This window comes from Elephas maximus, chromosome 4 (genome assembly GCF_024166365.1).
Source record: "Elephas maximus indicus isolate mEleMax1 chromosome 4, mEleMax1 primary haplotype, whole genome shotgun sequence".
Classification (NCBI taxonomy): Eukaryota; Metazoa; Chordata; class Mammalia; order Proboscidea; family Elephantidae; genus Elephas; species Elephas maximus.
In genome coordinates, this window is record NC_064822.1 from 164,679,232 (window position 1) to 164,706,850 (window position 27,619).

The 27,619-nt window shown below is 43.2% G+C and overlaps 1 protein-coding gene across 8 annotated transcripts in view; it reads right to left on the minus strand.

The window, feature by feature from the left end:
- Positions 1-2,292: 2,292 nt before the first annotated feature.
- Positions 2,293-27,619, minus strand: part of ANKS1B (ankyrin repeat and sterile alpha motif domain containing 1B) — a 1,421,217-nt gene continuing 1,395,890 nt past the window's right edge. For 3 of the 8 annotated variants that reach the window (XM_049884161.1, XM_049884159.1, XM_049884163.1), the window contains 2 exons: positions 6,970-7,137; positions 2,293-2,924 (listed from right to left, as the gene is read on the minus strand). In XM_049884161.1, coding sequence (XP_049740118.1) covers positions 2,817-2,924; positions 6,970-7,137 — 276 coding nt within the window. In that variant the 3' untranslated portion in view covers positions 2,293-2,816. Of the gene's footprint in view, positions 2,944-6,969; positions 7,138-27,619 lie in introns of all 8 variants that reach the window. The other 5 variants (XM_049884160.1, XM_049884158.1, XM_049884162.1 and 2 more) reach the window with 2 other exon arrangements.

Sequence of the window (27,619 nt, forward strand, 5' to 3'; positions counted from 1 at the left end):
GTCTCTTAAATGATCCCAATTGGAGTGTGCCATCTGCTTCGTGCTGGGAATAACTGATGACACAAATAAGGGTTTGATCCACAGAAATGTAAATAAGAGGACTGCTGGCCTCTTGGTGTCAACAAAGATTAAAAAGGGCCAAACTAGCCGGGTGGAAGCATACTACCTAAAATCCCTGCCCCAACCTCTCTGCCAGAAACCACCCTTCTGTCTCAGCGAATCTCACCTCCTGTTGAGCTAGTTTTAGCCCAAAGGGCTCTGCATATGGCAAGCCGGAGTGCCCGCAGATGGGTTTGGTGTGATGTCTGAGAGGAACAGATTTAGATCCAGCTGCAGGCAGATTTTCTCCGGAAGGTCACAGAATACAGAATGTGAATCACTGACCTTTCTAGTGCGCTTCTAACGTGGCCCCTTTATCACTCCATCTGCAGCTGCCACACGTGTTTTAGGGAAAGTCGAAGAACTGATTAATGTGTAGATAATTGTATGCTGCACTTACATACAAGTGATCCAGTCTGGTGGTGGTTTCTCTTTTGGAAATTTCTATTTTGGCAGCTCCTCCTCATGAAGCTATGCCCCTAGATGCTTGGCTATTAGCTGAAATGTTGGTGGTTCAAATCCACCCAGAGGCACCAAGCAAGAAAGTCCTGGTGAGGTACCGCTGAAAGATCACAGCCACTGAAAACTCCATGGAGCACAGTTCTACTCTGACACACATGGGGTTGCCGTGAGTTGGGGTGACTTGCAATAAGCAGTTGGTTTGGTTTTGGGACCTTAATACCCCTTTCATATTTAAACAAAGACAACTGAACTTTTGGACTGAAATTCAAGCTTCAAAAGCTAGCGTACCTTTCTCAGACTGGCTGAAATTTGGAAATAGGCAAATGTTCTCAACGGTTTTGCCAATTAAAAATCCCTTAACTGTGGATGCTGAGAAGGCTGGGTCTTTAGCTCTGCTCCTGACAGGAAGTGGGCAGGTGCTCACAGAACGAGAAGCCAAGCACCTGTGGCTGTACAACTCCTGTTTTATTTTGTGTGCTTTTTTTTTTTAATAGGCTATAAATGACAAAATTACAAAATTTATAACTGGAAGCCCAAGCATATTTACATATATGTTTCTGTTTCAGCGAAGCTATTATTTACTTTGCTCCTATACAATTTCCTTTTGGTGCCACATTTTAGTGTTATTTGACTCTCAGTTTACTACATACATATCAACAGTGAATAGGCAAAATATGTACAAGGAACTATTCAGTTCAAGTAATTTAATATTGTATTAAAATTTCTCAACACCAAACTAAAACCATATACATTTGTCAGTTTCAAATAAAATTTAGTTATCCTTCTTCCAAACCTGCCAACTGATGAATGCAACCAATAATCTCAGTTGGGTTTAAAATAATATTGGTTAATTAAAAAAAAACATTAAGACAATCCCCACAATTTATTAATATCGCTATAATGAACTTCAGAAGGATTCACAATATAATCGATTAGAACAATATACATTAAAATGTTAATTTCTTCTATAATGATATTGGTACTGTTTATATAATTTGATTCTACATAAATATACATTATGGTATCATACAAATACGCCACAGAGACATTAAAAAAATTAAAATACCTTAAAGAAATGTAAGTAAATTTTATTTAATCAAATTGTAAGCAAACATTTATTTATTTATTTGTTTCAAGAAAAGAGCTTATTACTTTGGAATATCTTCTTTTTTTTTGTATTTATTTTTTCTAGAAAAAAATTTTTGCAATAGAATTTTATTAACACCTTTCTCAAACAAGGTTTCCACGAAAGAAATCTTGATAGCAGGAGCCCTAGTGTTTTTTTTTTTTTTTTTAACATGTTCTTTAAAACACTGTCAAGATTAAAAACAAAAACAAAAACCAATTTTTGCAGGCTTTACGGCTGCATCAGCACTTTCGGTTCAACGCCAGTCTGCTTGCCCGAACCTCCAGCTCTCGTTTAAGCATCATCGGTATTTTGCCCCAACTGAGCCAGTCCTCTTGGTAATAGCATAGAAATGGCAATTATCTGAAATGGAGCCCAAAACATCCCTCGCAATGAGCCTAGCTTTCTTATCAATGCATTAATGAAACATTCTTTTAATAAAAATATTTGATACAAGACTCATTTTTCTGTGCATAATAAATTGCTTTTTTTTTTTTTTTTAAATCATTCTTCAATTTTGAGTCAATCATTAGATGTAAAGGTTTTCTTTATCCGACATAGTTGATGACATATAAAATCCACAAATATAGAAATTGGGAAACAGAATGTTTTGGCAATCATGGGGGTAGTTTTTGTCCTTTTGCATTACACAATACTCAGTGATACAATGATTTCACAGATGCTTTATGGGGGTAGCTCTGTTCTGACTTTACCATTAAAACTGCTGACAGTGAAAAAGAAACCCAAGATTTTTAGACTTTTAGGCAGTATTAGAGATCCCCTTTGATTTTTCAAAAGGTATTATCCCCAAAGAAAGCAAAGCACACATGGGGCAGGGTCATTAGAAATACCTTGGGTGGTGGCGGGGATGGGGAGTTGGGAGTGTCAGGGAAAACACGTCTCAACTCCTGCCTCTCAGGGGTTGTGGCTGGAAAGTCTTGGTGGCATTTTCTGTCACTGGTGCAGAAAGAACTTCCCCAGAAATGGCCAGTGGCCTTTCGCCCAAGACAAGGCCACACAAACAGAGCGGTCTTCCTCCGGGGCTGGGTGGAAACGGAGGCGGGAAGGAAAGCCTGCTCTGGGACTGCTTGGCGTGCAAGGCACCACAAGGACGGGAGGACGGTGGGTATCAGAAAATTGTGGTTTCATACTTGGTATTAATTCCCCTTTTGGCTTCTTGGCCCGGCTCCACAATCCACGGCAGATTGGCCAGAGTCTTTTGCTCAGATGGGTCGATCTGCTTTAAAACAAAAAGGCTGATGCCTGTTATACGGTACCTGCACAGGGGGGCAAACATGCATCTTACCCCTGCTTGGAAACCAACCTGAGGACCCATTATGCCCAGGCAGGACTGGAGCGAGGTTTGTATATGAGAATCATTTGTTCTTTCTTGGACACACACTGATATCAACTATGTGCACGGCACTGGGAAGGAATGGGGGTGTGACGGCTGAATGAAACACAGCTCTTGCCCTCAAGGGCAGGTGTGGAGCTCAGATGGGGACCAGACAAAGAAGCAGGTATCAGTCCTGACTGAGAAGTGAGCTAAGAGGGGTACAGGGCTGGGCTCCGTGGGCACACGTTTGGGTGCCAGGGAAGCTTCCTGGAGGACATTAACCAGGTCATGTCCTTCTCCGGCTCTCAAGTTTCCAATGGTTTCCATCCCACTCAGGCCCTCCCAGTGACCTGTGGGGCCCCTGCCTGCCTGCCTTTCTGTGCTCCAACCACACTGCTGCCTGGCTGTTCCTTACCCACCGAGCTCCTGCCTTTGCCCTCACCATCCACCCTGCCTGGAGCACTCTTCTTCAGATACCTGCAGGCTTCATGCCCTCACGCCATTTAGGTCTCAGCTCAAACACCACCACCTTCTCTGACAACCCCGGTTTTGTCTGTACAAAAGAGCTCCCCTCCCTGATTTTCTAGTGACTCACAGCTTTATGCTTCATAGTACTGACTGCCACACACATCATAGCTTATTTTTTAAATTGTTCATTCTCCACTACAGTGTATGCTCACAAAGGCAGGATTTTGTCTGTTTTGTTCATTGCTGTTTCCCCGGAACTTAGAAAAGCTCCTGGCAACCCAGTAAATAGTAAGCACACAATAAATACTTGTTGAAAAATGAATGAGGTGATATCTAAATAGAGAGTTGCCAGATAAACAAGAGTTTTCCTGGAAAGGTGGAAGGAGGGGGCATTTGAGGAGAAGGAACAGCATGTACAAAAGCCCAGGGGTAAGAGAAAGTGGCCCTCTGCACACTCGCAGTTAGTCTGCACAGAGGGGGATGGGAAGGGGAGAGAACTGAGGGTGAAGAGGTATCAGCAGCTAGACTACGAGACGCCTTGAACCAAACCCAGCTGTGCGGTAAAATGGCTTAGTCCCTGTGCATTCAAAGTAAGACTGGTCATTCCTGGGGTGAGGGTTGAACTGTTAGCCCTCAGGAAAGGCCCAGGGTGAACTCTTTCTCAAATTGCTGCATCATCCTTTGGTGTTTCCACCTCTGCCCCTGGCCCTGGCCACCTGCTATGCTCAGGCGCTGGAGGGTAAAGCAGCTGCAAAAGGCATCTCCTCTTTCTCTTGAGCTGTGAGCTTCGAAGCAACAAGGCTGGGGGTGGGGGGCAGGGAGGGGAGGGAGCTTCCTGTGTTTTCAGGGAGCACTGAACATTTCTCAACAATAAGCAACTAGAGCAGAAGGCCAGGGAACACTGTCACTGGCTGAGAAGGACAGAGAGGCTCTTGAGTTGGGTAAAGAACATTATCATTCAGTGTACACTTTCACATTTCCCAGGGAAGGCTTTTAGATGAATACTCTATGAGCCCTTATGGCACCTAGTCTTTTGTGCTCCTCTGGAAGACGTCTAGGGGGACCAAAGTCAGATGGAGGCACCTGCCATGAATAGACTTATCCAGTCCACAGTGAAAATAAACACAATAATCTAATTTCAAAACCACTCTGAACATTTTTGGACATTTAACGGCCTATTCCTTCACAAAGATATCTTTGTTAATTCCATCCACAGGTCCTCACTGACTCATTCGCAAATATTCACTGAGTACCGCAGTGGGTCTGGGCCAGATGGTGACAAAGCTGATGAGGTCCTTGTGTGCATGAAACTTACATTTTAGTGGGGGAAGATAGACAATAAACAAGTAAATAAGTAAAAACAACAAACGAAAAACCCAACAAACAATGAATAAAGGTCACATAGAGAATTAAAAGCAGGTGATACGCTTGAGCCTGACTGGGCATCTACTTCAGACTGGATGGTCAGGAAACTGGGGTTTAGAACCAGGACAAACTAGCTCAAAGCCCTGCAGGAAACACCTCTTCAAGCAGCTGAAACCTGAATGATGAGATGAAGTCAGCCAGGCAAAAATTAACCAAAAACCAAACCCAACGCTGTTGAGTTCATTTTGACTCATAGCCACCCTATAGCACAGAGTAGACCCGCCCCATAGAGTTTCCAAGGAGCACCTGGTAGATTTGTACTGCTGACCTTTTGGTTAGCAGCTGTAGCTTTTAACCACTATGCCACCGGCAGGCAGAAATTAGGGGGGGGGGAATACTCCAGGCAGAGGGAACAAGCGGGACAAGGGCCTCAGGTAGGAGTGAGCTTAGAATGTTCAGGAAACCGGAAGGCCTGAGCGTCCCAGGGGAGCGTGTGGGGAGATTAAGCTTCAGGTATTTGGGGCAGGGGTGACATGATCTGATTTGTCTTAAGGAGTTCCTTCCGGTTGCTGTGTGTGAAGTCATCCAAGGTAAGCTGCGGTAGTTTCGTCGAGAGTTGATGACAGTTTGGACTAGAACAATGACAGCGGAAATGGACAGAGTGGGAAGATCTGAGATGGCTGAGTGGTGGAGTGGATGCGATTTGCTGATGGTTTGGGTAGGGATTAGGAGAAGACAGGAACCCAGGATGACTCCTAGATTTTTGGCTTTAACAGAAGGGGAGAATAGCTGTGCTGTTTACTGAGATGGGGAAGATCTAGAGGGAAGCAGCCATGAGGGAAACAAGCATTCTGTCTCGGACACAGTAAGTTTCAGACGTCTGGTATATACCACAGTGGAAATGTTAAGGAGAAAATTGAACATATATGTTTGGTGTTCTGTGGGTAGGTCAAGGCTGGAGATAGAAAACTGGGAGCCAGTGGGGTTGTGTAGGTGCCAAGGAGTCAGGGAGTAGTGTTTGAAATAAGGTTTTCTAGAGGAGGTGTGGTTATTTGTGATAATAAGGTAAACTGCATGCATCTAGAGTGAGTGGCTAAGATGGGGTGGAGGAAAAGATCCCCAGAAGTGAGCTGTTAAGGAACAGAGGGGCCAGATGCTGATGGGATCTTCCCATGGACACTGAAGTTTCCAAGAATGGAGACAGGCTTTGGGGCTAGAAGAGAAGATTGTAAACAAGCAGCTCGAACAGTCACAAAGGGAGGTGCCTCTGTGCAAATGTGAAAAAAATTGTACTTTTCCCCCATGACACTGGGGATGGGGGTAGGTGGGAAGGAGGAGACAGCTGCAGGTGGAAGGCTACGTGGGCGTGAGAGCAGTGCATTCTGGGTGATGTCTGCCGGCCCCGACAGTCCTGAGTTTCTAGGATGCTACACAGCAGCCGGAGCGAAACCAGATGGGAGACTGGTTGGGAACCTTCCAGCTTGTGGGTATTGCTACTACCAGAGGAAGCTGCTTTGAAGTCATGAAAGCCTGTTAGGACAGGATGTCTGCAGAGCTTGTGGGAGGGAAGGGGAGGAATCTCCCGTAGGAAGGCAGATGAGAGGAAGAGGGGGCTGCACCTTCTGAGCGGTCACCACTCCGCAGGGTGCCTCAGCTGCCAGAGAGAAAGCACCCAGGGCCAGGCACAGGCTTCCCACAATGCGGAGCAGCTCACAGGACGCCACACCAGCCTGTGCGCAGAGCTTCCTCTAGCTGGGCACCTCTGCAAAGCCCAGTGGTATGGCAATGGAAGCCTCAGGGAACTTTCCTGCACTTTCAGAAAAGATTCACCAAGGACAGCAGCAGTACCCCTGCCCCTCACAGAGCTGCTACAGATAAGAGGTAGTGAAGAGTAGACTTTTCTGAGTCTCCAGGTTCCGGCAGGTGCTCCCTCACAGTGTTGCTAGAACCAGGATGAGAGGATGGCACACACGTGCTGGAGGAGGCCAATGCAGGATGAAGAAGGGCAGTCCCTGATTCTAAATGGCACCCATACCACTCGAGGGCCGGGTAGGTGGAACTCCCTCTCCCTCCTGCTCAAGGTTTTTAGAATACCTGTACCTCTTCTACTTACCACCGACTTGCGAATGCTAACGCGGGGCTTGGGGATGGGTTTGGAGGGTTTGTTTTCAAAGCTTTCTGGAAGTGTGGAAGAATGTCCCCCTTTTCTTGCTTGTAGCGCTAGCTGGTAAGCAACTTCAAATGCCTGTCCCAGGGTTAGAATGATTTCGTAGGCTAAATTCTGCAAGAAAAACGAGAAAGCATTGACTGGGGCACACTGCATGACAGGATTGGTCGAATGGCTGAGGAATACTGTGTGAGGTGAACTTACAAAGAACTTCAACCGCTACACCTGGTACAGCTGTGATTCAGTGAAAATTCATAAGGAACGGGACATTCTGAGGTCAATTTAGGTTCTATAAAAGCCATCAGTCACCGATGTGACACACATGCTACAGTCACACTAAGGTGTGGCTCTCCATTTAACCCCATGAGCACAGAGCCCACAGCTGACTAGCCCCAGGAGGTCCAGAATGGTTTGCTCCTGCGGCTTTGGGAGGGAAGGGGTTACTTCTGGTCCTTCAGCTGAGTTCTGGAAGCCTCAGCCAGGCCTGAGAGGATGATCCCACACACTCCACAGGAGGTGTTTCTGAGAAGGTTGGGTCTTTTTACCTCAGACATCTGTGATTCAGTGAACATCTACTAAACACAATCAAAATCTAATTTCGGCTAAGGGGAGAGGCATTAGTCATGCTGGTGCGGCGTCTCACAGTTACAGTAGCGAGCATGCAAACAGTGCTCAGAGCCAATTATCCATCTATTTCTCGAGGCTTTTGCTCTCCCTGTGGGTCCACTCTATATTTTATCATCAAATCAGCAAGAGACAGGAGATTCTGTCAGGCCGAAATGCCATGTCAAGCAGAGCCTGGGACGAAGGTTCTTTTTTTCAGACCCTCAGTCAGTCTTTCCTTAAGACCATGTCTAGTTTTCTTCCCTTCTCCAGATAGGTATCTTTGATTTCTGCCTTCTATTCCAAGCACAGCTCCACCCAGCTCTCTCTCATTGAAATATGACACTATCTGACCCACACGACGCAGGCTTTTGACACCACCACAGAGGTCGTGGTGTGTCAAAGAAGTAGACACACATTAGTCACAGGCTAGGTCTCTGAAGATGATCTTCTGAAAATCACTGCACCAAACCTGTACACCAGCATTTGCTGCAGCACTATTCACTATAACCTAAAGGTGGAAACAACCTAAATGTCCATCAACAGATGAACAGATAAACTGGAATACATACATACAATGGAATATTAAACAAACAAAAAACAATAAACCCATTGCCATTGAGTCGATTCTGACTCATGACAACCCCATGTGTTCCAGAGTAGAATTGGTCCATAGGGATTTGTTGACTGTAATCTTTATGGAAGAAGACTGGCAGGCCTTTTTTCTGTGGCACTGCTGGGTAGGTTCGAACTGCCAACTTTTAGGTTAATAGTGGAGCGCGAGGTGCTTGTGCCCCCAGGGACCTTCACAATGGAGTATTACTTAGTCATAAAGAGAAATGATGTTCTGATACATGTTACAACATGGATGACCCTTGAAAACATTAAGCTGCGTGAAATAAGTCAGTTACAAAAGGGCCAATATTGTATGATGCCACTTATATGACACAGGCAAACATATAGAAACCAAAGCTTTTAAGTGGTTACCAGAGGTGGGAGAGAGGGATAAAGGGGGAGCCATTGCTTAGGGGACACTGAGTTTCTGTTAATGGTGGTGAATAATCTGGAAAAGGATAATGGTGATGGTTGTACAACACGATGAACATAATGTCAATGATTATACACGTAAAAACTGTTAAACTGGCAAATATTTTGTTATACATATTTTTACCACAATAAGAATAAATCACCCTACGAGCTGAGAACAGACATGGCCTGTCCCAAGTTTAGATTCTGATAAATGTCTGCTCATGGTTTTTCAAAACCACAGAAATAGTATTCCAAGTATGCTTCTATTGCAACCTTTCCCCTCCCTCTGTACCCACCACCACCTCACTCAAGCCTACTGGGTAGCTCGGTTTCCATATTTATGGGGACAGCTGGTTGGATCTGTGGGTGAAGAGGAGAGGGTCTTCAGGACCACAGGGACGAGGCCCAGGGGTTTCTGGACTGGATTTCAGATCAACGCCAAATTGTCACGGTCTTAGAACCAAGTGGGGAAAACGCTTCTGAGATTGAGAGTTGGTTTGACATGGAATTCATCTGTCTACTTGGAGCTACTTGTTAAGAAATAATGTCCCTACAAGACAAGATGTCAGCTTGTTGGAGACACTGAACCTTGTGCAGCAAGCTGAGCACGTCCCTGCAATGAACATGGAGCCTGTGTTTGCCTCCCAGGATGAGTCAGACTCATAAATTAGTAATTCACCAACAAATGATAGTGGAAGAGGATGGGAGAGATCTCTGACCATCACCACACAAAGAAGGCTGAGCCCTTTCAACTGCCTACACTCAGCGCTCGCGTCACTGTCAGCTTTGTTTTTTAGTGCTCCACTGGGTCCCCTTGAAAGCTGGACGGGGGTTTCCGACATCTCTAGTATCAAAATGAAGCTATAAGCTCTTGGTTTTGTTCACCATGACCGTGGGAGATGGTTGATGGTCACCTCTCTGGGATATGCAGCAGATACTCATGCTCTGGGTGGGAAACTGGACTAAGGGGAAGTGTTGGTGTGAGATTCAGTGATGCTCTAACATGCTACCTTTAGATGCTGCAACGGTAGAGCTTAATGAGTGTGACTTTCTTTTATCATTAACCTAAAAACAAGTTCCTGAAAGTGAGATTTACTTAAAGCACCAGTGTCTTCAAAAGAAAGCCAAAGATGCTCATTTGAGCAAGTGAGATTTTTCACGCGCCTATTATGGGAAGCCTAGAGGTTTTAAAAGGTAATGGGTTAGAAGCTCTGCCCTTGCATTTTTGATTAGATCCTCATGTTACAAAATGGCTCAAATAAGACACAGAGACCAGACTATGGGGCTAAGGTTTCCTGCCAAATGGCGTCTCCTGGCTTGGTCTGCATTCTTCTCAATGTCTTGCTTTTCATTTTATTTGAGAATGCCTGATAGTGTTCTTTTATGATTCAGTACAGTAAAAAGCTGCACAGAGTTACCGTTCCTATATTTCCTGCAAACTCAGCATTTGAGGTATCAATGCTGGATGCTAGGGAGGGCCCACGGGCACCCAGACATCAGGACTACCTGTTCCTGAGGGGCTCTGATGTGCTCAGTGCTGTGTTGACCATCCCAGTCCACAAGGGTCCTTGAGGGGGACCTGAGGACATGCTGTTTGAGTTGGGGGAAGAGGTCTCATTTGCAGGTTTATTTCTCCTGCTTCTCCTACTAACATTCCCACTATCCAAAATGAGAAGAGAGCTGCTATTGTGAGAACAGGACAGTTTACTGGGAAAAGACCAAAAATAATGTGATTTCAGAGGCTTAGGGGAAAAAACAGGCTTGCTTATTCCAACGATGCTGGCCGGCACTGAGGAGCCAGTCATGCCGTCCAAACAGTCTGAAAGGCTGACTGGTCTTTGTCCTCAATACGATATCCTTGCAACTGGGGGGGAGCCAGTGCCTGGTACACTCTGAGCATGCAGCACCCATTTGCTGAATGAATGAATGAACACACGACTGTGCAAAGGACAAGCTGGAATAATAACAGTACTCGTGATTTCTATGGCTACCATTAAGTGAGGACCCCTGTTGGCACAGTGGTTAAGCACTCGGCTGCTAGCTGAAAGGTAGGCAAGCAGTTTGAACCCACCAGTCACTCACGGGAGAAATCTCTGGCGATCTGCTTCGTAAAGATGTACAGCCTTGGAAATTCTATGGGGCAGTTCAACTCTGTCCTATAGCGTCACTTGGAGTTTGAGCTGACTTGACGGCAGTGAGCTAGGTTTTTTTGGTACCATTAAGTGACTCATGGCAACCCTACAGGGCAGAGTAGAACTGCCCCATAGGGTTTCCTAGGCTGAAATCTTTATGGGAGCAGATTGCCAGGTCTTTTCTTCCGTGGTGTGCAAGTAGGTTGAACTGCTGACTTTTTGGCTAGCAGCTGAGCACTTAACCGTTGCACCACCAGGGCTTCTATGAGTCGGCAACGACTCAAAGGCACACAGCAACAAAAACAATAACCATTACATGAGAATTTACTAGGTGTTAGGCATTGTGCCAAGCACCATACTTATCTCATTTAAGTCTTATAATTGTGTGCCATAGTGGATCCTTATCCTCATTTTATAAAGAAATAGAGGCCCAGAGTACTTAAGTAACTTACCCAACATTTCAGAGTTAGAAAGTCACAGAGATGAGATATGAGCCAATATCTGTGACTCAAAAGCACACAGTCTTAACAAACCCTCCCCAAGTGTGGTAGTTTGTCTCCAAGGTGGCTGTGCCAATTCTCTCCCTTCCTGTACACGCATACTGTTCCCAAACTGAGAGGTGACATCTATTCTGGGACTTGTGAGGTTTACAGCAGCTTCTGCCGGGACCTCTTGGAACGCTCACTCTGGGGAAACTACTCTTGTGTAAAAAGTCTGACCTGAGATCACCATGCTATAAAGAGTTCCAAGCTAGCCACATGGAGAGACTGCCTGGAGAGCAATAGCCATTCCAGCCAGTCCAGGCTCCTGATACGGGAGTGAAGGAGCCATCTTGGATAGTCCAGCTCCAGCAGACACTATGTGGACAGGACACAAAGCCCCAGACATATGGCCCCACTGGAGCAGTGCCAACATCTCCAGCCATTCAAGCCATCTCAGCTGAGGCTCCAGGTGTTGCAGAGCAGAACAGAGGACAACTCCTGGGCCCTGCCCAAATTCCTGACCCACAAAATTGTGAACATAATAAAATTGATGTTGTTTTATGCCAATAAATTTTGGGGTGGTTTTTTATGCAACAATTAATAACTGGAACACCACGTGATGGCAAAGAAGGCTAACCCTCAGTTTCAGGCAGCGTGAAGGGGCATCATTAGCTAAGACTGTGATAAACAGTACTTCATCATAGGAGGCCAATCCTAGAGCCACCACCCCTCAGCCCTGGCTGTGAGGAGACTAATGATGTCTGTGAACCACCCTGGTCACAGCGTCACTGTCTTAACTAGCTAGTGTTGCTATAACAGAAATACCACAAGTAGATGGCTTTAACAAAGAGAAGTTTATTCTCTCACAGTTTACGAGGCTAGAAGTCCAAATTCAGGGTGCCAGCTCCAGGGGAAGGCTTTGTCTCTCTGTATGCTCCGGGGGACAGGCCTTGTCATCAATTTTCCCCTGGTCTAGGAGCTTCTTAGTGCAGGGACCTTGGGTCCAAAGGACATCCTTCACTCCTGGCTCTTCTTTCTTGGTGGTATGAGTTCTCTCTTCCCTCTGCTTGATTCTCTCTTTTAAATCTCAAAAGAGATTGACTCAAAATACAGCTTAATCCTGTACTTGAGTCCTGCCTCATTAACATAACTGCCTCTAATCTTGCCTCATTAACATCATAGAGGTTAGGATTTACAAAACATAGGATAATCACATCAGATCACAAAATGATGGACAATCACACAATACTGGGAATCATGGCCTAGCCACGCTGACACACATTTTGATGGGACTAATTCAATCCACAGCAGTCACTAAGCACTAAGGTGTCCCCTCACATATGCTATGGCTAAACCAAAAACACAAAGCTGGACTACCCTTTTAAGCCAGCACAACTACATTCTCATCTCTAGTTACTGCTTCCCTTGGGCATAAATTCAAACTCACTTAGTTTTACATTTATTACCTCACATCTCTCAAATGTTGTAACCACTCACCTTGTCCGATCTTGGCTCCTGCCTCACATAGCTTATTGGAAGATATTTTCTTGGCCTTTCCAGCGTGAATCTCTTGCCTACGATAACACTGACTCTGGCGACTGGCTTTGAGTATTTTCTATCTTACACAGACCACCAATAAGAGAAGGGTGTGTGTGTGTGTGTGTGTGTGCGCGCGTGTGCGCACTCGCGTGTATATTTTTGCTGGGGGCTTAAGAGGTGATAACTGGGACAAGCATGCTCTGAGCTTCAGCTTTCTTACTGTAAAAGGGGATGCTAAAATATGCATATTGGGATGTTTCACAAATCAATGATAATATTTAAACTAATGACAATGCCAGCTGACATTTATTATTTACTGTGTGCCATGCACCCTGCTATATGCTCTTATGTGGACTATCTCATTTAATCTTACCACCTCTATGCTGTAGGTCTATTATTATTCCCATTTTCCATGTGAGATGATTAAGGCTCAGAACAGTTATGTAACCTGCTCATGAAGCTGTGCTGGGATTTGAATCCAGGTGGTCTGATAGGCCATGCCCTTGACCACTACACCTTAGGACTATCCTTGAAAGAAATAAAGTAAAAGACTTTTGTAAACTGCTAAAGAGATGTTAAAAAAAAAAAAAAAAAAAAGGCAATGAAGCTTCTGGGTGTCCTAGCAAACCTGGCTGGGCTGAGGATACCTAAAGGCCATGCACTTTGCCTGGTTCTCATGCCAAAAACAGGTGAGAGGCAGCCTCTGGATAAAGAGTATCCTGTATGATTTGACGTGAACCACTGAGATGAAGGGAACCACATCAGTGAGGAAGAGCCTCCCTGGTGGTGTGTTAGAATCTCCGGGAAGGGGCATCAGTTTTTAAAATCCTTCCCTCCCCCAGGGATTCTGATTTGTGCATTAAGAATTGCTACATTAGAGGAACTCAGGAGCCATCACGTTTTAAGGATAGATGCAAAGCTTGTTTTTCTTAGGAAAACTGGAGACACATGCAAGCAAGCCTGAATTTACTGTCAAGACTGTGGGCTCCTCAAGGCGGCCAGGACTGCAGCTTAACATCACCAGGGATATTTACTGAGCTCCTTCTCTGTCAGGGGCATGTCCTGTTGCTTGGCCCAGGCTTAATACGTGCTCACTGAAGGATGTGTGGGAATGAAGGGATCCCCTAAGTCTCTTGTTAGTTCCAAAGGAGGCTTGTGGAGAGACCAAGTGATGGGTTCCGTCATCCTCCTGCAGGACATCCAGTCACCAAGCCTATACCCAGCACATTCATCCATTTGTTACTGGAGAAACCTGTGCCCTTGATAGTGGGCAATCTGTGCTCCAGGAAAAGCTCGGGCCACCTCAGGCAGTTAATTTATATTAATGGGTGTATGGTTAGGATTTTTCTGTATTGGAGATTCCTGGCTTGGAAAGTTTTAGGGTCAAGGATTCAATGACATGTGTCCAAGAAAATTCATTAGAGTGTTGTTTAAAGTTTTCATTAATAGGAGGTTGATTAAATATACGACATACAGCCATACAGTGGAATATAGGCAGCCATTTAATTGAGTCATTTACCAAACTGGTTACAAGACTGTATGTAAAAATATATGTATAAATCTACACATGTGATATATGGTATATATGTGTGCACAGAAAAGAGGCATAGATATCAAAATGTCAACAGTAGTTATCACTGAGCATTGGGATTATGGGCAATTTTTCTCTTTGTAGGTTCTGAATTTTATTCAAATGAGGATGTATCCTTCTTTATTAAGATTCATTTTATTATGATTTATTATTATTATTTATGTCTCATTATAGGTCTGATTTCCCCAGCTGACCGAGCTTCCTGAGGGCTCCAGTCTCATTTGACTTCACATTTCTGGGGTTTAGACCCCTGGTAGAGCAAACAGTTAAGCACTTGGCTGCTAACTGAAAGGTTGGCAGTTCAAACCCAACCAGTGGTTCTGCTAGAGAAAGACCTGGATATCTGCTCCTGTAAAAGATTATAGCCAAGAAAACCCTATGGGCAATTCTACTTTGTCACATGGGGTCGCTATGAGTCACAAACGACTAGAGATGCCTAACAACAAAAACAGAATAGGTTAGGTGCTTGACAAATGTTTCTTGGATGAACTGAAGAAAGAAAAGTTTCCCAAGGGGGGTTCTGCTTTAAGGGTAAGATAAGGGTGAATATGGGTGGCCAGAGCCAATTCTTTCCTTCTATCTTCCTGCCCACAGGCAGACCCTGGTGGACAGATGCAGAACAAATGCAAACAATCCCATAGGGGGCCTGAAAATGCAGATTCCTGTAGTGACCCTATAGAACAGAAGAGAACCGCCCCATAGTGTTTCCACGGAGAGGGTGGTGGATTTGAACTGCTGACCTTATGGTTAGCAACCTTAGCTCTTAACCACTGCGCCACCAGGGCTCTGAAGGTAAACAGAGATATTTATAATTCTGGGTCTTCACAGGTCTTTAGAGAGAAGTCTTGTTTCTCTTCTGGCTGTACAGTCATGTGCTCCACAATGTCTGTTTGGGCAATGTCCGACTGCATATACATCCATGGTCCTATAAGGTGTTTTTTAAGGGAAAGCAGCTCTACTTTTGTTTATTTTTCTCTCTAATGGTATTAAAGACCCTAAGCCCCCAGAGTGAACGAGCAGTGGAGCTCCACAGCGCATCCCAATCCCCACCACACCTCCTGCTCCTTTCCCTCCTTTTGGCTTCATTCACCTGCCCAGCAACCTTGCAGCCCTTCCCTCCCGGCTCAGGGCAGTGCCTGCCAGGGCTCCTCGGCTCCTGTAGTGGACAGAGCGTTCACAGGCTCCCAGCTTCAGGGCAGCAGCTCTACATGATCAGGAAGCAGCCACACTAACAGGGTGGCAGCAGCGAGGGCAGCAGCAGCCGGGGCTGCCACTAGCAGCTGTGCTCCTGACACTCGCACACCAGCTCCCCACCCAGTCCAGGACCTATGGCCACCTCTCCATGCACCTCCCCACCCTGTATGTCCCCCTGCCTGCATGTGCACAAAGTCCAGATCCAGCTGCCAGTGCAGCCCCTGCCGGCCATACAAGGCTGGCCTCTTGTATCCAGTGGATACAGCTCTCAGGCTTTGTCCTGTCTGGCGGGTAGGCAGTGGTGGGGGCTGCGAGTGGGGATGGGGGTGGGGGTATACTCCTGCTCCTCAGGCAGGCAGAACAGTGGGCAGGGCTGGGCGTAAACCAGGGACTGCCTGTATATAATATAGCGTTTGCACAATGTCTATTTCACAGAACTATGGTGGAAGTTAAGTGACACATGACTGTATTTTGCTCGTACTTCTTGTTTCTTAAGACTTGGGGTAAACCTAGTCTACAACTTGCTCTATCCACGTTCTGAAACAAATATAACCTGGGGGAATATTCTGGGCACACTCAGAGAATTTACTGATATCTCCTTAGCTCTACCTATATTTCGAGTTCTCAAGTATCAGCCAGGAATTAATCTTGACGATATATTTCTAGACGATAAATACTTCCTAACCATAGGTCAGCATTTAGAAATAAATAATAGGCATTTTGCTAAGATGCCTATCTGGGTCGGGACTGATAACGTCAACTGGCCAAAATGCAAACAGCTTCTTTAGTGCTGACTCAGCTAACTGAAAGGGTCACGTGGTGACTTTCCCCACTACTTATAACGAGCATATGTAGAAAACTGTGAGAATACATAGAAAAGTGGGAAATAAAAATCACCTGTAAAAGTTCACTACTGGATACTTGTATATCAGTGCTCACTGCAGCATTGTTTACAATAACCAAGGGGGTAGGGCAACAGATGAATGGATAAATAAAATGCGGTGGACACAAACAATGGAGTATTATTCAGCCATGAAGAGAAAAAAAGTTCTGACACATGCTATGACATGAATGAACCTTGAAAACATTATGCTGTATGAAATAAGTCATACACAACAGGGCAAATGCATGATTCCACTTATATGAAATATCTAGAATAGGCAAAGGCATAGAGACAAATGTCTATTAGTGTTTGCCAGGGGCGGACGGAGGAAAGAATGGGAAGTTATTGCTTAAGGGGTACTGAGTTTCTGTTTGGGGTGATGACAAACTTGGAAATACTGGTGATGGTTGTACAATATGATGAATGTAATTAATATCATTTGAATCATACACTTAAAAAATGGTTAAATGACAAGTTTTTTGTTATAAATATTTTAACACAATAAATTAAAAAAAATTCTACTACCAGGCTATAGCCACTGCTAACATTTTGGCATAATAAAAAAATTTATATACATACATTAATATGTTTTATGAATATTTATATATGCAATTTTAAAATATTTTTCAACTTAAAAATTATTTTTTTGTTGTTGAGAATATACACCAATTCAACAGTTTCTCTTTGAGTTGTGCAACCATTCTCACCCTCTTTTTTCGAGTTGTGCCTCCCCCATTAACATAAACTGACTGCCCCCTAAGGTTCCTATGTAATCTTTCGCGTTTCTATTGTCCATTTGATCCCATATAGACAAATCTTAAAAAAGCACAATGGTCAAGGCAGACATTCTTTACTAGTTAAGCTAAACTATTGTTTGGCTTTAAGAAGACTTCAGGGGATATTTTTGATCTAAGGTTTAAAGATTATCGTAGGGCAATCCTTTCAGGGGTTCATCCAGACTCCATGGCTCCAGAGAGTCTGAGGTCCATGAGAATGTGAAATTCTGCATTTTCTCCCTTTTGATCAGGACTTTTCTATAGAATCGTCTATAGAATTCATCTATATAACCTAAAAAGTTCAGTAATGGTAGCTGGGTACCATCAAGTTCTTCTGGTCTCATAGCAAAGGAGGCACTTGTTCCCGGAGGCAATTAGCCACATATTCCATTTCGTACTCCTATTCCTGAATCTCTTTCTTCCTCTGTTGCTCCAGGCAAATACAGACCAATTGTTGTAGCTTAGATGGCTGCTTGCAAGCTTTTAAGACCCCAAGCACTATGCAAGGGACTAGAAAGTAGAACAGAAGCACTAAACACATTATTAGGCCAATTAACTGTGATGCCCCATGAAACCATGACCCTAAACCTCCAAATCAAGGAACCAAATCCCATGAAGCGTTTGGTTGTATATAAGCAACCTCAGCACCTACTTTTTTTTTTTTTTATTGTGCTTTAAGCGAAAGTTTACAAATCAAGTCAGTTTCTCATACAAAAATTTATATACGCCTTGCTTGTTGTTGTTGTTAGGTGCCGTCAAGTCAGTTCCGACTCACAGTGACCCTATGCACAACAGAACAAAGCTCTGCGCAGTCCTAAGCCTTCCTTAAAATTGTTGTTATGCTTCAGCTCATTTTTGCAGCCACTGTGTCAATCCACCTCGTTGAGGGTCTTCCTCTTTTCCGCTGACCCTGTACTCTGCCAAGCATGATGTCCTTCTCCAGGGACTGATCCCTCCTGACAACATGTCCAAAGTACGTAAGACGCAGTTTCGCCATCCTTGCCTCTAGGGAGCATTCTGGCTGTACTTCTTCCAAGACAGATTTGTTCGTTCTTTTGGGAGTCCATGGTATATTCAATATTCTTCGCCAACGCCACAATTCAAAGGTGTCAATTCTTCTTTGGTCTTCCTTATTCATTGCCCAGCTTTCACATGTATATGATGCTATTGCAAATGCCATGGCTTGGGTCAGGCGCACCTTAGTCTTCAAGGTGACATCTTTGCTCTTCGACACTTTGAAGAGGTCCTTTGCAGCAGATTACCCAATACAATGCGTCTTTTGATTTCTGGACTGCTGCTTCCATGGCTGTTGGTTGTGGATCCAAGTAAAATGAAACCCTTGACAACTTCAATCTTTCCTCTGTTTATCATAATGTTGCTCATTGGTCCAGTTGTGAGGATTTTTGTTTTCTTTATGTTGAGGTATAATCCATATATACTCCTAATTGCTCTCCCCTAATGACAGCACACTCCTTCCCTCCACTCTCTCTTTTCGTATCTATTCGGCCAGCTTCTGACCCCCTCTGCCCTCTCATCTCCCCTCCAGACAGGAGATGCCAACATAGTCTCATGTGTCTACTTGATCCAAGAAGCTCATTCTTCATCAATATCATTTTCTATCCCATTATCCAATCCAATCCCTGTCTGAAGAGTTGGCTTTGGGAATGGTTCCTGTCTTGGGCTAACAGAAGGTCTGGAGACCATAACCACTGGGGTCCTTCTCAGCTCAGTCAGACAATTAAGTCTGGTGTTTTTATGAGAATTTGGGGTCTGCATCCCACTGCTCTCCTCAGCAGCTACTCTTGTGTGTGTCATTGTTGTAAATGTATCTATCACACACCTTTAGCCAATTAAACTTTTTACAAGTATACTACTTATTGACAGCAATTCTATTGGTTGTACGACCCTATCCTTAACCAACACCATTTTTTTCCATCACCATAATCTGAACCTCAGTACTCCATAAGTAATAATCACCTTTTCCCCCCTCCCTCCTGCCCCTGGTAACCACTAAGAAACGTTGGTCTCTATACATTTGCCTCTTCTTGTCTTTTTATATAAGAGAGCTCACACAGGGGCAGCTCTACTCTGTCCTACAGGGTCGCTTTGAGTCTGAATCTACCTGACAGCAGTGGGGGTTTTGGTGTATTTCTTACATTTGAGAAACACTACACTATGTAGCACTGTCTCCCTCTAAATAAAAATATGTGATAAGCAGAAAAAAAAAGGTCATATAATATTTGTCCCTTTGTAACTGACTTATTTAACTCAGCATAATGTCTTCAAACTCCATCCATATTGTAGCATATATCAAGACTTCATTTCTTTTACTGCCTGCATAGTATTCCATTGTATGTATGTACTACATTTCATTTATCCATTCATCCACTGATAGGCATTTAGGTTATTTCCACTTTTTGGCTATTGTGAATAATGCTGCAATGAACACTGGTATAAAAATATCTGTCTGAGTCTCTGCTTTCAAGTCTTTTGGGTACATACCTAGGTGTGGAATTGCTGGGTCATATGGTATATATGTAAAATTAAAAACAAAATTAGAATCGTACTTTATGGACAGCTTTATAAGTTGCTTTTTTTATGTAACAGTATATCATAAACAGCTTTTGCATGCCATTGAACATTCTTCAAAAACACGATTTTTAAAGGTGGCAGAGCATTCTACCTGATCTGTTAAGGTTTAACTTCATGCCTCAACCCAAGTACATGCATATACATTGGCTGAGAGAAAGGCTTAGAAAAGGAGGTTAGGCCCTGCTGGCTAAATCCTTACTTGCTTTCTTATAACACTGTAGGTTTTCCTCGGAGGTTACTCACTAGAGTCTGAGGTCACCTGTTCTCACCTAGCTTTGGTTTTGAACATTCCTAGAACCATAGCCTAAGGTGAATGGCCAGTCATGCAGGCCACTTACACATACTGGAGGTACTGGCCTGCCAGGGTAGAAGGGAAAAGTGATGTTTATTCTCTTACTTAGCAGGGATTTGGGGAACGGGTATGTGGGGAAGAGATTTGCTAAATATCATTGTCTATACTTATCCAAAAGTAAAAGCCCCTAGTGGAAGCTGCAGTAAACCCTTCACTAACTTGTGTTGTTGCTGTTAGGTTACTGTCGAGCTGATTTCATCTCACAGCAATCCCATGTTACAGAGTAGAACTGCCCACAGGGTTTTCTGGGCTGTAATCATTACCAGAGCCGATCGCCAGGTCTTTCTCCTGCAGAGCTGCTGGGTGGGTTCAAACCACCAACCTTTCAGTTAGCAGACAAGCACGTAACCATGGTGTCATCAGGTCTCTTTCATTCATTGTAATGCCTTAGAAATGGGGCCCTTACTGCATTTCCCAGTTAGCTGAAGATTGAAAAAACTCTTTTTATTTTAACCCCTATTTTTAAAAATCTTCCTAAAATGGGCATGTCCATTTCCTTGGCTTAGTAAACACACACACACACACAAACAAAAAACCAAGCCCGCTGCTGTGGCGTCGATTCCGACTCATAGTGACCATATAGGACAGAGTAGAGCTGCCCCATAGGGTTTCCAAGTAGCACCTGGTGGATGTGAACTGCTGACCTTTTAGTTAGCAGCCATAGCTCTTAACCACTATGCCACTAAGGTTTCCAAGAACAAATATAAATGGCTCTCTCTTTGATCATTGCAGATGCCTACCTAATGCCCTCAGCCCATCATTCTGAATTGAATTAATGAGCTGTCACACCTCCAAACTTACCACACTTTCACACAACCCAACATTCAGCCTCTAGCACAAGCGCCCCTCCCCTGGAGACCCTGCCCTGCTGCGGGGTAGTACAACTCCGTGACAGCATGGATACGATTTTATTGTGACTATTTGTTTATGTCCCTCCTTCTCCAATTGGACTATGCAGTTCTGGAGAGCAGGGACCTGTGCCTGCATCATGGCACCCCACAAAAACCAAATTCATTGCCATAGAGTTGATTCCAACTCACAGCAACCCTATAGGACACAGTAGAACTGCCCCATAAGGTTTCCAAGGCTGTAAATCTTTACAGGAACAGACTGCCACATCTTGCTCCTATAGAGTGGCTGGTGGGTTCAAACCATTAACCTTTTGGTTGGCACCTTAGAGCTTAACCACTGCGCCATCAGGTTCCTTTGACTCATGGTAGGCACTCAACAAATATAGGCATGAATTTTATATAGAATATGCCTTTTTTCCTCAGAAGTAGAATGAATATTACCTCAGTGAACATATGTTATAAAGAAAAACCTGGGACATAAATCCTTACACAGGGTCTGACGACAAGAAAGAATTTTTCCAGTGGAATACAATCACTACTGTCACTGTGGCTGCTATTCTCCCCATCCTCAGCAGCTAAGATTTACTGAACCCCATGTGCTGGAAACAGCATGCCTCATCTCAGTTCATCCTTACAAAAACTGGAGGAGGTGGGTATTATTATATCTTTTTTACAGATGAGGAAATGAAGATTAGAGGCATTCTTGTCCAAACGATGAGGCTAAGAAGTGCCCACCTGGGATTCAAAACTAGGCTGATTATAAAGGGCACATCCCTAAACATGACACTTGATTTTCAGTTACTTGGGAGGGGAGGTATAACGAGTAAATGCTGCCAAATAATCTAATTGTGAAAAAAAAAAAAATTCCTCAGAATGCCTACTGTCATTCTTACCTTACAAAAAACGGGATAGATTTCAGGCACTGATGCTACCCATCAAAAGTAAATAGGGATGACAGAAAAAAGAGTGACTATCCACCCACCTTTGGCTTTATGGTTTCGTTAACTCTCAATGATTTTGCCAGTGGAGGGGAGATATGGATAAATGAAACCTCAGCAGAGCTAATTAATTTTTTTGGCGGGGGGTGAAGAAAGATAATAAGATTCGGAGCACTGTCTCTTTTTCACTGGATTTGGACCACTCTCTCCTCTCAAAAGTGGATCTCTTCTGATGCCAACCTGGCTGATGAGATTAAGCAAAGTGGACGGGGCCAGGAAATGGCTTCTACTTTGTGTGTAGACTGTATGTGGAAGAGTAGGGAGGGAACGTGTTACAGATTAATTTTAAGGGCTCTATGCATTTTAACATTTTCTTCTATGGCCATTTATTTTCATAGTATCACAGCTGAATAGGTCAAGGGCCATTTTCAAGTGACGAAAATGAGAAGTAGAATGAAAGAGATCACTTAGCTCCACATACAGCATTCATTTAGTTGTCAGAATCCACTGAAATTAAGTTCTTTTATACCTTTCAGTTCCTACTTTGGGGGACAACATCCGCCACATACATCATAAATACTTTTCTTTAGGAACCTCAAACTACTCCATGGAAATAATCTTAGAATTTAAGGAAGGGCTCAGGGATTTTAATTTTATTAAATGGATGAGAAAACCAAGAAGCAAACTTATAGCAGAACCAAAGTCAGAAGCTGATGTAGGACTCTTCATCACTGATCATGATAATGTGGTCAACTCTCATATTTCTCCTCCTCTACGACTTGGCTTGCTTAGTATATATTGATTGTAGAGTACTAGAGAGTGCTATCACACAGTCTGCTGACTGTGTTTTCCTGCATTTTGCCATTTGTTTCTCCAATTTAGATTCTTTCATGTTCCACTTGCAGCCAGGAAAGAAGAGGAAAGAGAGCTCCATCTCCCCCATGTACCACCCACCAGCGTCGTAACTCCAAAATCCCCTACACATTCTGGAGCCAGTCTAAACCACACACCCTAAAGATTGCAGAATTTGGGAGTTTCAAGTCAGATAAAAATGAGCAACGGTAAAAATATCAAAGACTGCAAACATGTTCTTTACAGAGAAGGGAAGTGAGACTTAGCAAGGATTTAGCAACAAAGCCATAGCTTTTAATGCTGTTAGAAAAAATGTTTTTTGTATTCTGACACTATTGAGTGCAACCCTGTCAGATTTTTAAAAAAACAAATGTGATATTCCTACAGAGAATACATCAAAATCTTTCTCATATATCCATCTTAACTTTATCACTGACAAATGCAGAATAAGCGAATAACATGTAGAAGACCACAGTTTCCAAATCACTGTGGTTATATTTATCTCTTATCTATAGGGCCTTCTAGGAAAAATCCTGCAGATTTAGGGCTCAGTGACCACTGGAATACTCACTCCACCTCTCAGTTGTAATCCCAGCAGTGTGGAACTCTCCTCTAATTATGTGATATGACAGAGGGGGAGAGAAAAGCTAAATCCCTGTTTTTTACCCTCACAACTCCTAGTCTCATAAATAACCCTTTATTTTTATACCCAGCCCTACTGTTTCCCCACCACTTGTCTGTCAGTTTGTCATGCTGTGGTGGCTTGCACGTTGTTGTGATGTTAGAAGATACGCCACTGGTATTTCAAATACCAGTAGGGCTACCCATGTGGACAGGTTTCAGCCAAGCTTCCAGGTTAAGAAAGAATAAGGAGAAGGACCTGGAGATCTACTTCTAAAAAAACTGGCCAGTGAAAACCTTATGAATATTAGTGGAATACTGTCTGATACAGTGCCAGAAGATGAGCCCCTCAGGTTGGAAGGCACTCAAAATATGACTGGGGAAGAGCTGCCTCCCCAAAGTAGAGTCAGCCTTAATGATGTGGATGAAGTAAAGTTTTCGGAACCTTCATTTGCTGATGTGGCATGACTCAAAATGAGTGATTATACACATGGACCTCACTGGATGAAATATGCAGGAATCAAATCAACTACATGTGATATAATGGGGAAGCTCAACATTATCAGTCAGAACAAGGACAGGGGCTGACTGTGGAAAAGGCCCTTGGCTGCTCATATGCAATTTTAAGTTGAAGCTGAAGAAAATTAAAACAAGTCTACAAGAGCCAAAGTATGACCTGATATATCCCACCTGAATTTAGAGACCATCTCAATAACAGATGTTACGCACTGAATGCCAATGACCAAATACCAGATGAGTTGTTGGATGACATAAAGGACATCATACATGAAGAAAGCAAAAGGTCATTAAAAAGACAGGAAAGAAAGAAAAGACCAAAATGGATGTCAGAAGAAACTCTGAAACTTGCTCTTGAATGTAGAACAGATAAAACGAATGGAAGAAACAGTGAAGTAAAAGAGCTGAACAGAAGACTTCAAAGAATGGCTCGGGAAGACAAAGTATTATAATGAAATGTGCTGAGACCTGGAGTTAGAAAACCAAAAGAGAAAAACACACTTTTTTCAAGGTGAAAGGACTGAAGAAAAAGTTCAAGCCTTAAGTTACAATACTGAAGGACTCTATGGGCAAAATATCGAATGACACAGGAAGCATCAAAAGAAGATGGAAGAAATACACAGAGTCCCTGCACCAAAAAGAATTGATTGATGTTCAACCATTTCGGGAGGTAGCATATGATCAAGAACCAATGGTATTGAAGGAAGAAGTCCAAGCTGCACTGAAGGCATTGGCAAAAAAAAAAAAAAAAGCCTCCAGGAATTGAGAGAATATCAATTGAGTTGTTTCACCAAATGGATGCAACACTGGAAGCACTTAATCATCTATGCCAAGATATTTGGAGGACAGCCACCTGCACAACGGAGTGGAAGACATCCATATTTGTGTCTATTCCAAAGAAAGGTGATTCAACAGAATGCAGAAATTATCAAACAATATCATTAATATCACAGGCAAGGAAAATTTTGCTGACAATCATTCAAAAGCAGTTGCAGCAGGACATGGACAGGGAACTGCCAGATATTCAAGCTGGATTCAGAAGAGGATGTAGAACGAGGGATGTCATTGCTGATGTCAGATGGATCCTGGCTGAAAGCAGAGAATACCAGAAAGACGTTTACCTGTTGTATTGACTATGCAAAGGCATTCAACTGTGTGGATCATAATATTAAGGATAACACTGCAAAGAATGAGAATTCCAGAACACTTAATTGTGCTCATGTGGAACCTGTACACAGACCAAGAGGCAGTTGTTCAAACAGAACAAGAGGATATGCATGGTTTAAAATCAGGAAAGGTATGTGTCAGGATTGTATCCTTTCACCATGCTTATTTAATTTGTATGCTAAGCGAATAATCCGAGAAGCTGGACTATGTGAAGAACATGGCATCAGGATTGGAGGAAGACTCATTAACAACCTGCATTATGCAGATGACACAACCTGTTTGCTGAAAGCAAAGCACTTACTGATTTGAGATCAAAGACTACAGCCTTCAGTATGGATTACACCTCAACATAAGGAAACAAAAATCCTCACAACTGGACCAATAAGCAACATCATGATAAATGGAGAAAATATTGAAGTTGTCAAGGATTTTACTTTACTTGGATCCGCAATCAACACCAATGGAAATAGCAGTCAAGAAATCAAATGACACATTGGATTGGGAAAATCTGCTGCAAAAGATCTCTTTAAAGTGTTCAAAAGCAAAGATGTCACTTTGAGGACCATGGTGCACTTGACCCAATAGCCTCATATACAAGTGAAAGCTGGACAATGAATAAGAAAGACCGAAGAATTGACGCCTTTGAATTATGGTGTTGGCAAAGAATATTGAATATACCATGGACTGCCAAAAGAACGAACAAGTCTGTCTTAGAATAAGTATAGCCAGAATGCTCCCTAGAAGGGAGGATTGCGAGACTTCATATCAGTATTTTGGGCATGTTATCAGGCGGGACCAGTCCCTGGAGACGGACATCTCGCTTGGTAAAGCAGAGGGTCGGCAAAAAAGAAACAGATTGACATAGTGATTGCAACAATGGGCTCAAACATGGCAAAGATTATGAGGATGGCGCAGGACCGTGCGGTGTTTCGTTCTGTTGTACACTGAGTTGCTATGAGTCTAGAACCTGCTTGCAGCACCTAACAACAACAACTACTGTTTCCTCTCCTCCCTTGCCTGGAAGGTGGAACTGGGGAGCCTTTTGTTCTAAAGTGGGTGAGATGTGTTGGGCCTTGGCAAGTTAGAGATCTGAAGAGAAATCAGCTCCCATGATAGCTAGTTTAGACTCCAGAATGCAGAGGGGCCTGGTACTTGCTTGTAGGTACACACTGACTTTTTTCTTGAGAGCCCTGATTCTGTTTTTTTGCTCTGGTCTTTTTATTTTCACCTACTTGTCATCTAAAACTGAAAATATCACAAGCTGAATTTATCATAGATTCTACGTAGTGGAAACATGTTTAGAGCTCACTACCGTAGCATTTCCCAAACTGTGTCCTGCGAGGTGCTCTTGAAAAAAGTGTGCCATGGCTAAAGAAAATTGGGAAACACTGTACACTCCATCCCGTGTCTTGGAGACTCGACAGGGCATCTCAGCACATTAAAGGCTTGGAAACACCCTGTATTAAGTAAACAATACTAAACTTACAGGCAGCTTTTGTAGCCTTGGTCCTCACTTCCTAGGCCACAGGATTTCAACAGAAAAATGCTCCAAATTTCAAATCCAACTCACCATAAACTAGAAACCTCCTACACATCATTAAAGGTTTGATGATAGCAGATATTCTTAGAAACATTACATGACCCATAAAAGGTCAACCAGGTCAAACAACAATAGCTTTCAAATTTAAAATGTATACATATCAGCTAAAAGAGTAAATGTATATTTGAGGTAATAGAAGGTATACCTTTTTTTTTTTTCTTTTGCCAGGGGGACTGATCCACATCCAAAGAGTTTTAAGCCTTCAAGATTGACTGAATATTGAACTGCCTTACATAAGGACAGAAAAATCCATGCTCAAAGAAACTTTTTTTTCTTTTAACTATAGGCAAAGCTTGTTGCATCTCAAAATTGCTCAGAGGCTAAGGTCAAGGCTGGTGGCCTTGGTTACTGTTTTTGAAGTTAGACAACCTATGTTCACCTAGAGAGGATTAAAATGGTGGACTTATGATGTCAGATGAAAATCCTTTGGAGTTAATATCAGAATCTTAAATTAGTGAATGTCTGCATTAAATCAAACATCTGGATGAAAAAATAAAATACGAAGCAACTCTCCACGTTTTCCAAGTGTATCGGGGGCATCATGTCAATAATAAAGCTAAACATCTGACCATTTTTTCCTACATTTCATCTCAATATTCTATTGTCATATATTTATAGCTAAAAAACTCAAAGGGGCAGATGGCCAACAAGCATCATTTTTAGTTTAAATGCAGAATAATATTTTTGATACTCTTATGACGGCAAATTATATTTTACTTTAAAAACCAATCTTACTGAAAGAAAAGCTGCATGCTCAGAGCTGACTTTCGATGGGAAGCACTGCAGAGGTGCAGCAAGGTCTGTGGAATCAATGCTTTCTTTGAAGGTTTGCTGCTTAAGTTCTTTTACAAGGGCAGCGGGAAAACCTTGGACCCTGA